We start from the raw sequence: 20,500 nt of genomic DNA, 5'->3' as shown, positions 1-20,500 counted from the left end.
ATGTTCTCTCATGGAGATGCAAGGTCTGCATGAACATAAAAGCAGCACTGTGTGTAGTAACCTTTCCTAAACCATATGTCAAGCACATTAACGGTGTTTAAGATGATCAGTTATTGAAGAAAAGACCAATCCATTCGACCAGTATTTATTAAAGAGCCATGCTTCTGCAGGCAGGTTGGAGGGGGTAGTGTATGTGGCCTTGAGATTACCGCACCTCTAAACTGGAATGTGGCTTTCCTTTTTCCCCTTTAAATTTTTTCTTTTTTTGTTCAGCGTGGATCTTCCAGCTGCCAAGCCCTTCAGCAGGGACCAGGCATTGGATTCCGGTGGCGGATATTGAGGTCCTCAGACCCAGACGCGCTCCTGGCGCTTCAGCGGTGGGGGGCGGGGCCGAAGGGCCGGGGGCGGGAGGGGGCGGTGCTGAAAGCGGACAGGGGCGGGGCCTTGTGCGTTCCGCGCGGCCATTGGCGGCGCTGCGTGAGCTCGTTCAGCCCCGCGCGGGCGGGCGCAGCCGCGGCGCGTTCTGCGAAGCGCGGCAGGTGCGTGGCCGGCCTCCCTCTTCTCAGCAGCTCGCTCGCCGCCCGAATCCTCGGGATCCCAGCGCAGCCGGGCCGAGGAGCTGGCATGGCCTGAATGCCCGCGGCGACGGCGGCGGCGGCGGCGGCAGCAGCATGGGGAACCAGGACGCGAAGCCGAAGAGGAGTGCGGGCGATGCCCCGCACGGAGGCGGCGGCGGCGGCAGCGAGGATGCCGCCGGGCTCCGCGAGGCCGAGGGCACAAAGAAGGCGGGCGGGGGCAAGAAGGCGCCGGGCCGGCACGGCAAGGGGGGCGGCGGTGGGGAGCCGGGCAGGAAGAAGAGCCGGTCGGACCCGAGGGCCTCGGTCTTTTCCAACCTGCGCATTCGGAAGACCCTGTCCAAGGGCAGAGGTGCTGGCGGCTCCCGTGAGGATGTGCTGGACCCCCAGGCCCTGCAGGCCGTTGAGCTGGACAGCGCCCACTCCCTGGTCACCAAAATCCCGGACCTCAGCCTCTCGGCCGACGAGACGGGCCTGTCCGATACGGAGTGTGCCGACCCTTCCGAGGTGACGCGGCCCCGGGGTCCTGGCTCCGCCGGGGTCGGGAGCCCGGCGGTGGCCGAGGATTCGGAGACTGCGGCGGGGTTGCAGGATGGACAAAGGACTAGCTCGGGCTCAGACACAGACCTCTACAGCTTTCACTCGGCCGCGGAGCAGGAGGACTTGCTCTCGGACATCCAGCAGGCGATCCGTCTCCAGCAGATGCAGCAGCAGCAGCAGCAGCAGTCCCTGAGCCCCGAGTCGCCCCCGGCGTCGCCCCCCTCCGCTGCCCCCCCGCCCGGGGCCCTGCCGGGCCTGGACCGACCCCCGCCGGGCCCAGGCGCCGAGGCGGCGCCGTCCGCACGCCCCGACCGGCCCCCGGCTGCAGAACAGCCCGCGGCCGCAGCCTTGCCGTCTCCCGGGTCGGCTCCCGGGGAGCGAGGGGCCGCGGACACGGACGAGGAAGGCGAGGAGGATGCTTTCGAGGACGCGCCCAGAGGCTCTCCGGGGGCGGAGTGGGGCCCGGCGGCGGGAGAGGCCCGGCGCAGGCCGGGGGCAACGCGCGAGGAGGGCGCGCTGAGGCCCAGTGTCCCCGCGGCCGCCTCCCCGCCCTGCAGCCCGGCGCGCAGCCCGCGCTGCTCCCGGGCCCGCCCGCTCCTGGCGCCCTGCTACGTCAGGACCACCACCCGGCAGCTCAGCTCGCCCGGGCCCTCCCCGGCCCCGTCCCCCAGCCAGAGCCCCCGGGTCCAGAGACGGCCGGAGTCCTCCCTGGACCGGGGGTCCGGAGCCGCCGCCGCTGCCGCCGCCCCGGCCAGGAAACCCCGCGCGGGCCGCAGCCGCTCGGCCGATTGGACCGCGGAGCTGGGCCGAGCGCCCGGGGCGGGGGTCTCGGCGCACCTGACGCAACGCGGGGCGGGCGGTCTTCAGGACGTGTTCGCAGGTGAGCGCCGGGCTCGGGGCCCAGGGCGCCTGCCCCTCGGAGACGTTTCCGTTTGTACACAGGGTCTTAAAGGGAGCAGCTTAGGCGCCTCTGTCCTAAGGCATCGGGAGCAAGGGCCGCTCTGTCCACTTCTCCAAAATATCCCGGGTCACGCCAGGCAGATCGGCTCCTTTTTTGGCACCGTTTGCAAAGCCATCATTCTCTTTCCTTCCTCCTCCCACAGCATTAAAAATAAGGAGATTGTTCACGGTCCTCTGACACATCATCTATTCTAGGACTGCTCTGAGGTACACGCCCATGTGCACGCATGTGACACGTAGTTTCTCTCTCAGCGATCGGCGTGGACGCCGTAGTGAACTTAGGTGGTCACTTCTGGTTGCTGACGCAACCAAATCTGATGCATACTTTCAGGAAATTAATGCATAGTGATCTAGAATATTAGGCATCATTTACATTTAGTTTCATGGCCCAGCCTGGAGACAGTGATGGTGAGCAGGCCAAAAGCACCCGGGATGCTACTACTGGTACCTTTCCAGCGTCCATATGGACTTGGCAAAGCCGGCTGAACGGTCGGCTCACGGCGGAAAATGTGGAGCAGTGCGATGAGTTTATCCTTGCGTAGGTCCCACGCCTTTCCTTAAGTGCCCGCTGGTAGAGTGTCAGCTTGTTTCATGTTTACTAACTTCTCTTAATTTTTAAATGAAATAATTGAGTGTAAGAATTTAAGGAGCAGGGGAAAATGAGAATTCGTGCAAGTCCCGGTAGGTAGTGATAAGTATTTGAATGATTAAAAATTTCAAATGTAATTTGAAAAGCTTAAAATCTTAGGTTCTGTGGCTTTAATAAATAGGGTATCTATGAAACAGTAGATGATGTTTCTCCAGACCATGGATGCTTGTTAGTTAGCTAAATGCTGTTCATGTTTGGTACTTACTTGTATTGGCCACATTTTAAATTTCATCCATGGGCTATCTTTTATTTTACGTTTATAGATTCTTACACCTCAGAGTAGCCTCTTTGATTCATTTTACATGCTTGCTGTCCCTCTTTTACTTCTCCCTTCCCAATATCGTGTAGGTTAAGTTAAAGGAATATTTATAGTCTAATATCCGTTAGATAAATTGTAAATAAAACAAAACAAAACAAAAAAGAAACATAAAAACGTCCAAAAGACTGATTTTGAAGGAAGAGGATCGGAAAGTTCTTTAGTTAACTTTTGTGAATTTAATGTTGTTAAGAAATTCAGTATGTCCTCCTTATCTAGGTAACACTCATTTTATATATTTTTCTAGAAATGAAAATATCACCAAAATTAAGATCATTCATTAATATTAATGGTTGTTCTGCTTTAGAATTTCAAATATATTCATTTCCTTCATTTAACAAATATATATATCTATGTGTACGGGGCAGCCATGTTATGCCAGGCAGTGTGTTAGATGCTAGGTGATATAAAGATCATTAAATCATGTCTCTGCCTTTCCAAGCCTCACTGACAAGTGCACATAGAGATGTAGTACTCTGGGTGCATCAAGTGTGCAGTGACTTACCTCCTGGCAAGGGATGAGGAGACAGGAATTCATACGAGGATTGGTCAGAGTCCTGAAGATCGTAGGACCCTAAATAGGTTGAAGTTTTGTTTCCATTAAGGAAAAAAAAAAAGGGTATTCTTGGAGCTAGCATTTCATTTAAATTTGATAAGTATTTCCAAACTTGAAATTTGGGACTCTTACAGGATTCCTGTTGAAGAGGTACCTGGGTTTTTTTGTTGACATCTCCAAGCAGAATTTTTTACTGTGCAGAGTTAGTTGCTTTAATATGGGCATCACCCACTTTATATATCTTTATTGAAGTACAGTCGATTTTCAATGTTATGTTAATTTCTGCTGTACAGCAAGGTGACTCAGTTATGTACATATATACATTCTTTATTTATTTATTTTTTTTTGTGGTACGCGGGCCTCTCACTGTTGTGGCCTCTCCCGTTGCGGAGCACAGGCTCCGGACGCGCAGGCTCAGCGGCCATGGCTCACGAGCCCAGCCGCTCCGCGGCACGTGGGATCTTCCCGGACCGGGGCACGAACCCACGTCCCCTGCATCGGTAGGTGGACTCCCAACCACTGCGCCACCAGGGAAGCCCCCATTCTTTATTTTTAATATTATTTTCCATTATGGTTTATCACAGGATATTGAATAGAGCTCCCTGTGCTATACAGTAGGACCTTGTTATTTATCCATTTTATTTGTAATAGCTTACATCTGCTAACCCCAACCTCCCACTCCATCCCTCCCCCAACACCCTCCCCCATGGCAACCAGAGAACCATGTTCTCTATGTCTGTGAGTCTTTCTGTTTTGTAGATAAGTTCATTTGTGTCATATTTTAGATTCCACGCATAAGTGATACATAAGAGGCATTCCCTACTTTATATGTGATGCTTGGCTATAGTTGGCCAGTAACCAGTGGATATTTGTGTTGCAGTTTCTATATATTTATCTCACTCACTTTCTTAAAAAAAATAAAGGTAGGTTTAACCGAATCTTGTAACTGGTGGGCAAATGGAGGTAAAGAGGTGAAAGTTTTCCAAGGTCACACTGTGATTCATTCAGAGGCCGAGCCAAAAATAGGAGCTGAGTCTACTGATTTGAGTCTGACTGTTCTTGCTTATTCCTCATTTTTGGGTGTTCAACACTGTAAGACTTCATATGGAGTAAAAACATTAAAAAATATTATAGAATTTAAGGCCTTCACTTAGGAGATTTCCAAGTTTCTGTTATTAATAAGGTGAATTCCTTTCATTGTTGAACGTGTGGCCTTCTTGGGCTGGATGCAGGGTGATTGATGGTCAGAGTGAAGCAGGTTTTCTCCAGACATCTCTCACGGAAGCTTTCCTGCGGTGGTCGAGTGAATCCAGGGTGACACAGGCCTCTGTTCCTCAGCTGTTGTCTGTTTCCTTGTCATTTGGCTTTACATTTGGTTCTTTACCATCCTCTCCTATTTTATGGGTGTCTTGGAAATTACTAGAGCCCTGGGGAACCCTAGCATTGTCCTCAGGGAATTTGTTTTCTGGCCTTAATTTGCATGTCTTTGGATCAATTAATTGCCAGCTGCCTTTGAAGCAGGTGATAGTTATATCTCTAAACTTCCATGGACAGCTTTTATTTTTAAACCATAGAATGAGGGTTGTCAGCTCTGCAGGAAGGAACAGATAGATGTTTTTTGCTTTTTACTGCCTTCCAAATGTAGGGAGAAAATTCGAGTGAAGAGATCTCCATGGCACATGTTTGTGTTTCTTTGGCAGATATAATAACATTTATTTGGGGACCAAGACTTTATCTTGTTTTAGCTGTTAAGGAGCTGATGATGTTTTAGGCCACTACACTGAAATTTCACAGTTCATTTGCTTGAAAAAACATCTTTTTCAGTGTTTAGTGCAAAAATGGCTATGAAATTTAAGAGATTTCTTTGCACATGCTTTCCTTACAGCACAAGCTTGTGAATAGAATTTTGCAGTTAAAGTGTAGACATGTGAAATGTTAAATTTGTGATGCTGAATCACTCTTGATAGAAGTCTTTCCAAAGTCAATTATGTGCTTATCCTTCTTTTTCTTAAACACGTGGCCTGAATGGTTCATCTGCTTTAACTGGCTTAATGTCATCTTTTAGACCCATCATGGTTGCATCCCGTGAAAACACTGCTGTTGCCCTCAACTGCTGTTGAAGTGTAGTAGGCTGGTGACTCCAGTTAGCTGTTGCTGAGGTTTTGTATCTGTGTGGTTTTCTTGACTTTTTCCTTCCGTCAGCTATTGATTCTTAGAGCTGTCTTTGGTCTCTTCTCCACCCCCCCCATTACTTCTAATTTGATTTTTGTGATCAATTTGTTATTGGTTTATGAATCCTGTGATTATGATGTTAGCTATATTTATTGCACTTCTGCTAAATGCCAGGCTCTGTGTTGGTGCATTACATAATTATCTCAAATCCTTATGATAGTCTTGAGGTCTAGCTGTTTATCTTCGTTTTCCCAGTGAGCGAACCATGGTCAGGCAGGTAAAGTAACTTACCTCAGGGCATTAAGTAGCCAATGGCCCATCTAGGATCTGTACTTAGAAAACCAAATCTGTTGTTAATGTGAATAAAATAAAATGAAGTGTGTCAGTGAGCTTTTGGAGCACCAGCTAGTCAATAAAGGGCGTGGGCTTTAAAATTTAGATTGCATGACTCTCATTTTGGCTTTTCTAAAGGTTATCTTGATTTTTATATCAAAGTAGAGAGAAGACCCTCTCTAGGAGCGCAGACTTTCTCACGCTGCTTGTGAAGTTATTAGACTGTGAACTTTTTAGAGCCTGGAGCAGTCTTATATCCAGCAGTAGCATCTGACAGAGTGTAGACGTCCAGTTATTGACCAATAAATGAGTGAGGGTCAGAAATCACCCCTGTTGGTGTGTAATGCATCAGTGTTACTATGACAGGAAAGGGGATTACAAGAATGCCGTCTTTTCCTCTATATCTTGCGTTACTGGGCTTCATGTATTTGAATCAGATTTGGCAGCATAAGCTGGGACAGGTAGCACTGTTCTCACATCATTTTAGTTTGGTCTAAAACATCCTTTCTCATGGTTCCTGTAAGGCTGTGGTTTGGATTGAAGTCATTTACCCCACTGGCCTGGCTTTTCATGCATTTAGGCATTTGGATACAAGCCATGTGTACATGGACTTGAGCAGGTGCATTTAGAGCAGTGTTTCCTTCTGATTCCATTAAAAAGGTGCTGAGCACACACCTTGGGTGATGCAACTGTGGTTCCTCTAACTGCTGGTATTCCAGATATATCTGCATCCTAGCTGGCTGTTCAGTTAGGTGACTCTTAAGTAATTTTTTCTCATATGTATGAAGGTGGAGGAGTCATTTCGAGTTAATAATATTACGATTACGATTAAATAGTGTATGTAAAGCCCCTACAACTCTGCCTGGTACATAGAAGGCACACAGTTGGTGCTATTTACTTGTCTGTCCTGGTTTATTGCCTTAATGGACTACATTGTTCAAAGTGGTCCAAACCAAATTTGTCACATCAAAACAAAACAACTCTGAAATTGTGTATAAACACTGGGAAGGATGTAATCCGATACTTGTTGAAAATTAATATTTCTAGTCAATAGGGTTTTTTTTTGCAAATTGTTTATATATCAGTTTTTTTCTTTTATTGCATTTTCTATGATTGTAAGCCTTTTTGTCATTTTATCAGGAATTGTAGTTTGCTTGGGGGTTTGGATAAGGAAAGCATATGGTGGAGGATGACTGTGTGATTAGGGGGAGGTGGTGGTGTTTAAAGGGGGGTGGGGTAGAGGAGGCACAGTATTTACCCCCCTGGCTTTGCAGCTTCACCTCCCATGGTTTCCTTCAGAAACTCTCTACTTTAGTCAAGTTAATCTGCTTACTGTTCTATGAACAGTCATTTCATTCCCCTGACTTTGTGCCTTTGTCTAACAGTTTTCACTCTCCTGTAACACAATTTGTCTCTCTTGACTTAGCATCTGAAAAGGCTGATTGAATTCCCATTTCCTCTTTGGTATCTTTCCCAGTTGGGCCTGACTGGTGGTCGTCTCTGCATCTCTGTGCTTACTGTCTATATCATATCATGTATACTTCTTGGATTTGGGGATTCTTTAGGTCTTCCTGCTCACTTCCTTCTGCTTTTCCTTTCTCCTTGCCTGCTCACCTGATTCTGTCCATTCATCACCCGCTCCTGTCTATCCTCTGCGAGTACCTACTCCGCGCCCGCTGTGTGCCAGTCAGTCAGGTGTACATTGAGCACACTGAGGCCTTTATGAAGCTCGTTCACCATTTTCTTCAAACAGGGGAGTTGATTATCTATTGTAACTAAAACTAGTAGAATTTAAGTTGGAAAGTTACTAACATTTTTGGGTGGTGGAAATTAATTATTTTCATTGAGTTATGATTGACTCAGTGGTGAAGGTAGAATGATACTTTGGTAGAATTTGTGTTGAGAGAACATCTATTCTGATTTTTGTGGATTGATTTTAACATAGCAATGATAATGCAGTAACTCTAAGCTTCCAAATATAAATTTTGTTGGTAATGAAAGAAGAGGAAAATTTCATTATTCCCTTCATTCCTGCTTTTGCATTATAAGTAACAACCTGATGTTAATGAAATTGAGAATGAAGCGCCCATTAGGAAGAAACAAATATGTACTGCCTTGTGACTTGATAGTTTTGGATGTGATTTTAGTGATTGAAAGCTTTCTGAGGCTTTTTAAATATTAAATATATAAATACATGGAAAATAAAACTTCTAGTCAATTTGAAATGGTAGTTAGTAAATCGAGGTATTGTAACATCAGAATGATAAGAACAAAAGATAAGTTATTGGATGCTTAGAAGAGGATGCTGACCATGCCAGAGAAGTGTTGTCTTTTGACACCTGCTCCACTGTGGGAGAGAGAGAGGGAAACCTTTGTATCTTCGTCCCCTTCAAGGATGTACCTGGAGGCATTCATTGGGTGGGAAAATTACTGCCATTCCTCTGTGCACCGTACCTTGGACCCACTGGAGCCTTTATTATCTGTTATGCCAGAGCTGCAATGGGCCAAAAATAGTCCTTTTTATTTTCAGGGAGAATAGAATAATTTCTTGAGAAAATTAAGCCTTTGCTGTGTTTTAAAATTATGCTTAAAAGTGCTTAAACCCTACTCCTTCTTGTTTCTTTTTATTTAAAAAGTTTTTATTAGTAGTAGTATGTTTTTTGGCCATGCTGCACAGCTTGCAGGATGTTAGTTTCCTGACCAGGGATGGAACACGGGCCCACAGCAGTGAAAGCCCCGTGTTGTGACCATTGGACCACCAGGGAATTCCCTGGGTCTCTTTTTATGCTTCAGGCAGAAGGGTCTTGGTGGTATTGGGTTGGCCGAAATGTTCATTCGGTTTTTTCCATAAGATGGCTCTGGTAGCACTTAGTTGTCTCTAACTTCATTCGAAACAATTCTGTTAGATTGTATGTGACAGCTGTCATATCAGCGTGCATTTAAAAAACGTTATCAAAATTGGTGAATTTTTGTGTAGCCATCTTAATATTGAAAATGAAAGAAAAACCAACATTTTTGGCATATTATGCTTTATTATTTCAAGAAAGGTAAAAATGCAATGGAAACACAAAAAAAGATTTGTGCAGTGTATGGAGAAGGTGCTGTGACTGATGGAACATGTCGAAAGTGGTTTGCAAAGTTTCGTGCTGGAGATTTCTCACTGGATGATGCTCCACAGTTGGGTAGACCAGTTGAAGTTGATAGCGATCAAATCGAGACATTAATTGAGAACAGTCAACGTTATACCATGCGGGAGATAGCTGACATCCTCAAAATATCCAAATCGAACGTTAAAAATCATTTGCACCAGCTTGGTTATGTTAATCGCTTTGATGTTTGGGTCCACAGAAGTTAAGTGGGAAAAAAATCCTTCTTGACCATATTTCCGCATGTGATTCTCTACTTAAACGTAATGAAAGCGTTCTGTTTTTAAAACAAATTGTGATGGGCAATGAAAAGTGGATGCTGTACAACAATGTGGAATGGAAGAGATCATGGGGCAAGCGAAATGAACCACCACCAACCACACCAGAGGCCGGTCTTCATCCAGAGAAGGTGATGTTATGTATATGGTGGGATTGGAAGGGAGTCCTTTATTATGAGCTACTTCTCAACGCCGAACGATTAATTCCAACAACTACTGCTCCCAATTAGACCAACTAAAAGCAGCGTTCGACGAAAAGCTTCCGGAATTTGAACAGAAAACGTGTAATCTTCCATCAGCATAACGCAAGACCACATGTTTCTTTGATGACCAGGCAAAAACTGTTACAGTTTGGCTGGGAAGTTCTGATTCATCCGCTGTATTCACCAGACACTGCACCTTCAGATTTCCATTTATTTCTTTAAGAAGAATTCTTTACAAATTCTGTTAATGGAAAAAATTTCAATTCCCTGGAAGACTGTAAAAGGCACCTGGAACGGTTCTTTGCTCAAAAACATAAAACGTTTTGGAAAGGTGGAATTATGAAGTTGCCAGAAAAATGGCAGAAGGTAGTGGAACAAAAAGGTGAATACATTGTTCAATAAAGTTCTTGGTGAAAATGAAAAATGTGTCTTTTATTTTTACTTAAACACCGAAGGCACTTTTTGGCCAACCCATGATCTAGTGCACATGTGTGGAGAAGAATTCTGTGTCATTTAAATTGTGGCTTTATACACAGAGCAGCACTGCGGCAGGAGTGCAGGCTGAGAAGTCTTTCCATCGACCTCCCTTTTTAAGTATACTACTGGTTTCCTGTAAAACGTGGCGATAATTTCTTACCTCCTCTTAGTGCCCTGGTTTCCCAGGTTGTAAAAGTGAGTGTAATCCTGGTGGGAAGCTGCTTCCTCCAAGTCTTATCCATCCCAGCAATTCTATAGGAGTGATGGTTCCAGGAGTTATCCTTTTCTCCAGATAATGATACTTTGCATATTTAAAACTTTACTGTTAGAGTGGAAGAAAATCCCTATGTAGGGGGAGCCACTTTTTTTCTCACTGTTGTGGCCTCTCCCGTTGTGGAGCACAGGCTCCGGACGCGCAGGCTCAGCGGCCATGGCTCACGGGTCCAGCTGCTCCGCGGCATGTGGGATCTTCCCGGACTGGGGCACGAACCCGCGTCCCTTGCATCGGCAGGCGGACTCTCAACCACTGCACCACCAGGGAAGCCCGAGGAACCGCTTTTACTGTGGAGTAAAGATGCTCTGGGCATCGGTACTAGCTGGTGGTAAGACGGTGGTGGTTTTGATCAGTTGTTAATTGATGCTAAAGGGGATTTGGGTTCGTTGGAAAGCTGTTATCTGTTGTGCACTTGGGACCTTGTGTTTTTGTACACCAGGGTAGTGACTGCGGGTATGGTGGGTGGTGGACCTGTTTTATGGAATCTACAGAAGGGAAGGCTGTGTTGTTCGATGTTATGACCCAAGGATTTAGAGTGTATGGAGTCTAAATACACTCCAAATTCTAATAGTGACACCACATCCATTGAGGAAATCCTTAGATTCATTATCTAAGGACAATAAGAGTCTCCGATTCTTGAATGGGCTATAGGCTTTGCATTTTTCCTTTTAGTTTAAACTTCTCAGTAAAAGTAGTAGTACTAATTCTTATAAATTATTTCAGTATACTTTAATATATTGGTTTTGTCCTCAATTTTCCATACTATTTTATACACTTACTTAAATAACTTTTATGAGTATTTCATTTAGAAGTTTGCGTTGACATGAAATTTTCTGAAGAGACTAGACAGATAAAACGTTTTGAGAGCTTTTAGGTGTTTTACCTTTTTAAAAAGTTTTATTGGCCTTAAAGTAGTGCAGCTTGTTCAAGCTCATTAAGAAGCAAATGGGCTAGAAAGGAACTATTTCAGGGTTCCAAACAAATGCATTTGAATACTCTGTGGAAAGTTTTGGAAGCCATGAGTCTCTTCATTATTAACATAAAAGTCTTATCTTTGAGAAGAGTCATAAAAACAATGGGGTAACAATACAGATGGTTTTTGCAAACATATACTTGTAGATAATTTCCCCCACCCAGCACGTTTCAAAGCTATAGACCAGCACTTGCTGCTTGGAGAGGTGAGGGATGTGGTTTCTCCTTGGGAGGTATTACATTTTGCAGCTACCCAGGATGTTCAGCACTTATTTCTCACTGTCCTTGCTGTGCTATTTTGGTTAAACGGCTTTGAGGGTGTAAAATGTTTGGATAGTATCCTGGCAGTTTACTTCAGGATATAGGGCTTGATGTGTCTTTATTTTGTTCTTGGAAAAATTAAAAATGTGTTGACTCCGTTGGATCCAGTATATTGTTGGTGAGCTAATAAGGCTGAATAAGAACTGCAGTGATTTAGGTGGAGAGCCATTTGTCTCTGGGCTGAAAATGTGATGTAAGTGAAGGGGTGATTCTGGAAGCCTTTTATCTCTGACTTAGATGATTTCTCTAAGGAGCCTCACTTGACTCTAAATTCGCAGATCATTTTCACTACCATCTGCTTCAGGATAATAAAAGCTGAGCATGTGGCCTCCTGGCTTCATCACCGCGTAGATCCAGTGGACGGCTGTCTGCACCTCTGGCCCCCTCCTTTCTGCATCAGGCTCGTCATTGAGCTGTCACAGGTCTAGGAGTGTCACTGTGTCTAATGGGTCACTGTACCTACTCTTTTCCCTCCCTCTAAATACCTGCTTCCTGGGATTCCCAACCGAGGTTTGGCTGTCCAGCCTTGCCACACCCCTTGGTTTTCTTACCCTTCTCATACTTGAACTTGACCTCAGTGTCCTTCCATTTTCTCTATTCTTAAATTTCTCTTTGATAAGTCTTCTAATTTCTATTCCCATTGCCTCTACATTTCCTAGAAAAGATTATCCAACATTGAGATTCTAAACGTTCTCCCTGTCCTCAGTCTGGCTCTTTTCCAGTAATTCGCTACAAGGCAAGAGAGTCCACTATTTAAAATACAGAGCTGAACTGGCCGGTCCCAGAGTAGAAACATTTCAGTGGTTCCCTCTTGCCCTGAGACTAAAGTTCATATACACTACACATATATATAAAAGTACAACATACTATGTATAAATGATTACATATTTTATATATATATATATACTTAAAATTAAAAAAAAATTTATTTAACCATTTTTTAATCGAACTATAGTTGATTTACAATGTTGTGTTAGTTTCAGGTGTACAGCAAAGTGATTCAGTCATATATATATATTTTCTTTTTCAGATTATTTTCCATTATAGTTTATTACAAGATACTGAATATAGTTCCCTGTGCTATACTGTAGGTCTTTGTTTATCTGTTTTATATATCATAGTATGCATGTGTTAATCTCAAACTCCTAATTTACCCCTCCCCCTGCTATCACCTTTAATAACCATAAGTTTGTTTTCTATGTCTGTGACTCTATTCTGTTTTGGAAATAAGTTCATTTGTATCATTTTTTTTAGAGTCCACATATACGTGTTATCATATGATATTTGTCTTTCTCTGTACTTTACTTAATATAATCTCTAGATCCATTCCTGTTGCTGCAAATGGCATTATTTCATTCTTTTTAATGGTTGAGTAACATTCCATTGTGTATATATACCACATCTTCTTTATCCATTCATCTGTCAGTGGACACTTAGGTTGCTTCCATGTCTTGGCTGTTGTAAATAGTGCTGCTATGAACATTGGGGTGCATGTATCCTTTCAAACCATGGTTTTCTTGGGATGTATGCCCAGGAGTGGGATTGCTGGATCATATGGTAGTTGTATTTTTAGTTTTTTGAGGAACCTCCACAGTGGTTTTCCATAGTGGCTGCACAATTTACATTCCCACTACCAGTGGAGGAGGGTTCCCTTTCCTCCACACCCTCTTATATACACACTTTTGTATATTATTATTTACTGTGCTGCAGTTTTTCTCCCCTTGCTTAGTCTCTGTCCCTCCCCTGTCTTGAATGTTCCGAGTCCTTTTTCAGGAACTCGTACTCTCCCTAGTAGTTCTAGGTCTTACTGACACTCTCTCCCTGGTCTTGAGGACAGAAGTGTGCGTTTATTGGTACCCTGAGGGCATTGTTAGTCCATGCAGAACTCTTCACGTTGTCCTTGGATTTATTTTCTGTATTTTCATTTCCTATTCTGACCTCCCTCATGGATGCAGGGAACAGCATTTTTTTTGGAACAGCTTTTATGTGTTTGATTGATATCCTTAAAATTGTACGTATTTTTGTAAAGTGTGTAGTATTTCTGTGTGTATTTAATTTTCTGTTATACAAACAGTCTGAATTGTAGACTTCATTCTTTTGCTTTTTTTTTTTTTTTAACTCGGGAGCCTTTGGGGAAAAAATGTACAAATTTTTCCTGGCGAATGTTTATCAGGTGGGTTGTTTCTTACTGCTTTATTCTGTTACAAAGAGTGAGAGTTCCTCTGGGTCGTCCAGCCCCAGGGACACTGTTCATATCTGTTGTATGTGAGTCTCGACCCTGGAGGTGTGTATTGTGGCCATGGATGGTCCTTACCTTTGATTTCCGCATCCACCAGGGTGGACGTCTAGATGCCACCACAGACAGCACTGTGATTAGTATTCCCACACGGGTCCTGTGTGAGAACTTCTCTGGAATGTATATTCAGGAGTGAGATTGCTAGGTTAAAAAAATGAAAATTTACTTAATTTGTATGGGTACTGCCAGTTTAGTTTTTAAAATATTTCTCCCAGTTTATACTCGCTAGCACAGCAAATCAGCATTTATCTAATTTTTGAATTTTTACTAATCCAATGAGAAAGTGGTATGTCATTGTTTTACTTTTTACTTTGTATTTATCTGATGGCTAATGCCTTTGAGAAAAACTTTGTGTGTTTTTAGCTGTTTGGGTTTACCCTTCTGTGACTTGCCTGTTCATATCTTTGTACCTTTTCTATAAGGTTTCCTGATTTTTCTTGTTTGGTCACAGAGGTTCTCTGTGTATTCCAGATGCGGCTCTATTACCAGTGTTGAGGATGTGATGGAGCATTGCTAAACCCCCTCTGGTCTTCTTTCCTTACATTATAGGCTCTTGTAAAAGTGATGTTTCTCAGAGTCCCTTGTAGGTTGTGTTTTAGATGTGGTTTAGGTTGGATGAATTCGTGCCACGTCTGGAAGACCTCGACAAGGTCCAGGATTGACCTCTGCTGTTTGCTCTTTCAAGCCAAGCAGAGGCCTGGTGTCCAGGCACCACTTCCCACAGGCCCTGGTGTGGCCCCGGCGGGCACAGCCCAGTTCTGGGTTGGCAGCAGGGGTGGCCCAGCTGGGAAACCTCCTGACCTGGGAGCCAAGTGTGCTCTTGGGACCCAGGCCTTAGATCAGAGAAGAGTGGCCACTGCTTTGGTGGCCTTGTTCTCAGTCACGGCTCGGTGAGTGGTCTCTACTTTGTCTTCAGCCCTTCCAAGACTCTGTAAGACAAGGAATACCCTGCCGTGAGTCTCTTGCTATTTAAACTATTTGGAGTGGATTCAGTTCTATGTAATTGTTGAAATTTTGACATATAGAATCAATTTTTAAAAAATAAATTTATTTGTCTTATTTATTTATTTTTGGCTGCGTTGGGTGTCCGTTGCTATGCACGGGCTTTTCATTGTCGTGGGGTCTCTTGTTGTGGAGCATGGGCTCTAGGTGCGTGGGCTTCCGTAGTTGTGGCGCACGGGCTGGAGAGTGCAGGCTCAGTAGTTGTGGCGCACGGGCTTAGTTGCTCCGTGGCATGTGAGATCTTCCCGGACCAGGGATCGAACCCATGTCTCCTGCATTGGCAGGTGGATTCTTAACCACTGTGCCACCAGGGAAGCCCTAGAATCAATTTTTGATGTTATAAATATCTTCCCCTAGCATTTCATCCCTTTTTAAAATTTGTTGTGTCCTTTGTTGAACAGAAGTACTTAATCTTGCCATAATCAGATCTATTTTTCATCTGTGGTTTGTGCTATTTTCTTCTCATTTAAGAAATCCTTTCTTAGACTCAGGTCACCAACATTCTCTCCTCCCCAGCCTTCTGTAGTGTTATTGATTCACCATCTACATTTAAACATCTGCTCTGTCCAGAGTCCTCTTGAGCGTGTGGTGTGACACACATGGCAAAGCAAAGTCTTCAGCATCGTCTACTAAACAATTTTTACTCATGGATGTTTAATGCCATCTTTAGATTATTCCCATACCCTCTCTGAGGGTCTGTTCTCTTCCTTGCATGGATGTTTTTCTGTCTTCGGTGGGTACCAGACAGCTGTCATAAATGTGCTTTGCAATATGTCTCATTACCTGGAGGAGAAGTGTCCCCTTTTTCAAAGTTTGAACATTATCAGGACTTAGCCGTTGATGGGCTTATAGTTTTTTATATAAATTTAAATTAAGTGGTTGAGGGTTTTTTTTTTTTTTGGGTGAGGTTTTTAAAAAGTCCTGATGGTGCTCAGTTTATTAAATTTGTAGATTATATTGAGAACTATTATTTTAATAATGTCATCCAAGACTGGAAGACCTCTTCATTTATTCAGAACATCCTTTATGTCCTTTTAATAGAGTTTTGGACTTTTTTAAATGGAGAGTTTGTGTTTTCTTTGCTCAGTTATTTTCTGGGTGCTTCATATGTTTCATTGTTAATGGGAATGGTATTTTACTTTTGAATTGTTTCTGGTTATTGTTGGGGTAAAGAAATGTTTTCATTGTCTTTCAGTTGTAAGTATTATGGGATCTCCCTTATGAATATTTTTTAAACCTAAAGGTTATTTAGTCATTTCTGTGGTTTATAGCTACGATTCTAACACTAACTCTGATGTGTGGGTTTTTTCCCCACATCACCAAGCAGTTCTCTGGGACACCAGCTGGGTATCCTACAATTCAACTCAATTCTGACAACACTGCTTACCTGGAGATGGTGTCAGGTCCCTCAGACTAAGGGCTCAGTCCTACAAGGCTGCCAGTCTTCAGATGCCAGTCACAGGTCCAGGTTGTCACCTGGGCTTCTGACTGAGCAGCTTATAGGTTCCAGCAGCCCCCTCCTTGGGTTTAATTCTCTCCAGCAGCTTATAGAACTCAGAGAAGCATTTCACTCTCCAGATTACCAGTATTATAAAAGGATATAACTCAGGAAGAGTCAGATGGAAGAGATGCACAGGGCAAGGTATGGGGAAAGGGCACGAAGCACCTGGGTGCCGCTCTCCCTGAATCTCCACCTGTTTGCTGACCCAGAAGTTCTCTGAACCCTGTCCCTTTGGGTTTTTATGGAGGCTTATTTACACAGGCTTGATTGATTAAATCATTGGACATTGGTGATTGAATCAGTCTCCAGCTCTGCTCCCCTTTCCTCCCTGGAGGTCAGAGGTGGGACTGAAGGTTCCAACACTAAAGACAGGGTTGGTTCCCCTGACAACCAGCCCCCATCCTTAGGTGCTTCCAAAAGTCACTGCATTAACATAAACTTAGTGTACTTGAAAGGGGCTTGTTATGAATATCAAGACACCTTTTTTGCTCCAATCATTTAGGAAAGTCCAAGGGTTTTATTTATTTTGTTCTTTATTTTATTTTTTATTTTTTTAGAGCTAGAAGACATTTTCTATTTTTTATTAGCTTTAATTTTCATGAATAAAAGCAGTTTCCTGACTTGCCCCTTCTGATCCTTTGATTACTCCCCTTTCAACAGAGGCAACCATTCACAACTTGTGTAGCAGTTTTCTTTGGCATTTGCCTAATTGTTTCTAAAATATCTCCATTTTCGATTTCCAACTCCCCATCACGATAGATGGGGTTTTAGTTTTCTCACATCTACCTCTCTTATTACCTCCTGTGCCCCCAATTCCGTAACAGAGGTCACAGATTTTTATAAAATAAAAAGTTAATATTTAGATTCTTAGGACTATGCAAATAGTAGTCACTGCAAAGTCATCGTATACTATGTTCAAATGTCCTTTCTTGTATCATGCTTTCTATTTCCTGGAGTTAACAATTATTATTTTTTTCATTTTCCTGCTTTTCTAGGAGAATTTTTCAGATGCTTCAAAATTTTTGACTTAAATATATCTTTAATATTCCCTATGAACTCTAAGAGATAAATTTATTTTCCCCCGGAGGCCGCCTTTCCAGAGGACTCAGGCCCCCTGCTCCAATCTACATTGTTGTTCTCTAACCTTGCTGATCACCTATCATTCCTGGACTTCCTTTCACATCCTCCATTTCCCCTGGACCCCTGTAAGTTTCTCTTTTTTGGTTTTCTCCCTGTTTGCTGAAGTGTATCCTCTAGGACCTTAACTAGAGAAGGTGAATACACTGTGCAAATATTTGAGCCCTTTTATATCTAAAAATGTCTTTATTTCACTTTCATAACTACTGGAAATTTGGATGTCTAATTGTAGGCTAGAAATCATTCTAAGCTCAGATAGTTCTAAAGTAAATTTCATTGATGTATAGTTTATATACAACAACATGCACCATTTTCAGTGTACAGTTTAATAAACTTGGCAAATGTATAAACCCATACATAACCTTCCACCTCAACCAGAAAACAGAAAATATCTATCACCTCCAAAAGTTCCCTCAAGCTCCTTGGCTGTCAGGCTTGCCTACTTTACCCCACCGCTGGCAACCAATGATGTTGACTTTTTTCACTCATATTTTTGAGGAAATGCCAAGGGTTTTAGAAGCTCTGTGCCAGAAATTGGACAAAGACCAAATGCATATTTCTTATTATAAATCACAATATCGCAATAGTCATATGGGATTGTAAAGGCAGTCCTATAATCTTTGTTTACAGCAAAATAATTGAAACAATCATAGAACATAATGTACATTGTGTAGATTGTTTTGAAATTACTGTGACTCTTTTTGGGCTTACATATTATCAGTCTTTGTGAATCTGTGCTCTTTTGGGGAAGGTATAATCCTCAAATCCAGAAATGTCATTAATATTCTAATTTAGTAGGTTGTGTTTCACACTCAACATTAATAAAAATGTCTAATTAAAAAAATGCTTCAAAAAACATCATTTAAACCACTGTATATTTTATCCAAACAGAAAACCCCACATTCCTTGGTTTCCACTACCGGCTTCTGCTGGTTTGCCTCCTTCGTTTTGGGCTGGCTTTTGTTACCTTCTCCTGGTCCTCTTCTTCCGCCGGACCCTTGCTAAGTACATGCTGCTTCCCCTGGGCTTCAGTCCATCTGAACATTCATCCCCGGGAACCCTTTCCCTGAATGTGGATGACTGCATGGTTCAGGTCTCTCTGTGAATTTCAGACGCAGATTTCCTGTTGCCTTGAAAAAATCTTGACATGGGCTGTGGGAGGCGGTCCACGCTGTCCACGCTGAGCTTCTCTGTCCTCCAAAGCCACCCTGCTCCCTTGTTCATTGCCTGCCTAGTGGGTGGTAACAGCATCTCCTCAGTCAGAAGTCTGAGAGGTGTAAAGTTAGCAAGTTCCTCGCATTTCCTCCTCAGATCAGATCCTCCAGTCACTAACCCCTGTTAAAATATACCTCTGAAATTAAAAAACAAAAACAAAACTCATCCCCTTCTTTCCAGGAGAGTTCTTAATGGTCTTCTCAGAATTATTCTATGGCTCTCCATTGACCAGGACAGATTTTAAGCCTGAGATTGATGTTGAAGAAGAAGATCGAACGTGTCTGGGACGGAGGAGCTAGATTTGCTAACACTTGCGTGATTCATTCAGCGTCAGGGAGGCGTCCCTCAAAGAGGGTCCAGCTTTGGAACCACTGGTCTTGGGAGGGGCGATTTCACTATTTACTGGAGATGTTCAGAGGCTGGTTGAAGATCTACTGATGTGACCACAAACCTGGAGAGGCTGAACATGACTACTGACTTTCCTTCCAACTAGAAGAGTCAGTGATGTTTGACTTCAAAAGCTCAGAGCAGCTGTGATGGTCTGTGTGTCTCGTTCCTTTTATTTGGGGCTGCTTTAAATATGTAAAAAAACTCTTCAGCCAGAGGTATTTTAAAGCTGCCATTTATTAGACTCACTTTTATTGATTTAACATAATAGACAGAAATTAATTTTTAAGCATTTTTCCTTTTGACATTTCTATAATTTTGTCCTTTGAAGTTTGGTTTGTTTCACGATCTTTGAAGAAATTACCAGAGACATCCGTAATCTAACATAGGGTCCTGAAAAGGGGTTGGTTGTCACTGTCACATATGTCCATGATATTACTTCGGTGATTTTATTAGAGTCATTTGATTAAATTTCTCAGCTTGTTCTTGTCGTGTTTCAGTCCTTGATCAACTGAAGTTGCATAGTTTCTTTTTTCTCTTCCCCCAAAAAAGCCTTGATGGATGCCAAAACTGAGCTTTAAATTTATATAAATTTGAGTAGACTGTTCAGTGACTCTTGTCAGAGCTCTCTACACCGAGTCACTTTTGAATGCTCTGTCTCTGTGTGATGTTTTATTGTAGTTGATGCTGAGCATAGGTTTTTACTGCTATTCTCCATACTCTCAGTGTCGGGTAACCAAGATGCATCACACATGAGACCAGGTCACCACACAGAGCAGTCAACTTCTTCAAAACGGATGTGAAGACGCACTACAGGCACTTACTGTTAAGGACTCAGATAGACCATCAGCAAATCTGTACCCAGTCTGTAGAGTTTTATAAAGTTTAAAATATCTTGTCTCCCTTCCTGCCCTGGAGTTCAGAGCCTGAGGACAGGTGTCTTCCTGTGACAGCGTTTGGACCAGCCCTGGCTGTGGGCTTGGTTGGGCTCTGAGGCTGGGGTGCAGGGAGCTTGCGACCGTGTGCGGAGCCCTTGGTGAGCTGCGGTGTTGTCTCTGGGGGTGGGCCCAGCTGGGTCCTTGCACCTCCTGTGACACGTCCAGCCATTTGACCACATGCCGGCCTTCTTTCCTCGAGAAAGTTCTAGATGTTAATACTCCTGAGACCCCTTCAGTCACTGTGAAACTTGT

The 20,500-nt window shown here is 43.5% G+C and overlaps 1 protein-coding gene across 1 annotated transcript in view; it reads left to right on the top strand.

Moving 5' to 3' along the window:
• Positions 1 to 671: 671 nt before the first annotated feature.
• The window catches only part of FMN2 (formin 2), a 321,516-nt gene continuing 301,687 nt past the window's right edge, over positions 672 to 20,500 (top strand). The window contains exons 1-2 of the mRNA XM_065893942.1: positions 672 to 1,995; positions 14,754 to 14,958. Coding sequence (XP_065750014.1) covers positions 672 to 1,995; positions 14,754 to 14,958 — 1,529 coding nt within the window. The remainder of the gene's footprint in view (positions 1,996 to 14,753; positions 14,959 to 20,500) is intronic.

Source organism: Phocoena phocoena, chromosome 16 (assembly GCF_963924675.1).
Source record: "Phocoena phocoena chromosome 16, mPhoPho1.1, whole genome shotgun sequence".
Lineage (NCBI taxonomy): Eukaryota > Metazoa > Chordata > Mammalia > Artiodactyla > Phocoenidae > Phocoena > Phocoena phocoena.
This window is presented reverse-complemented; position numbering and strand designations above follow the sequence as displayed.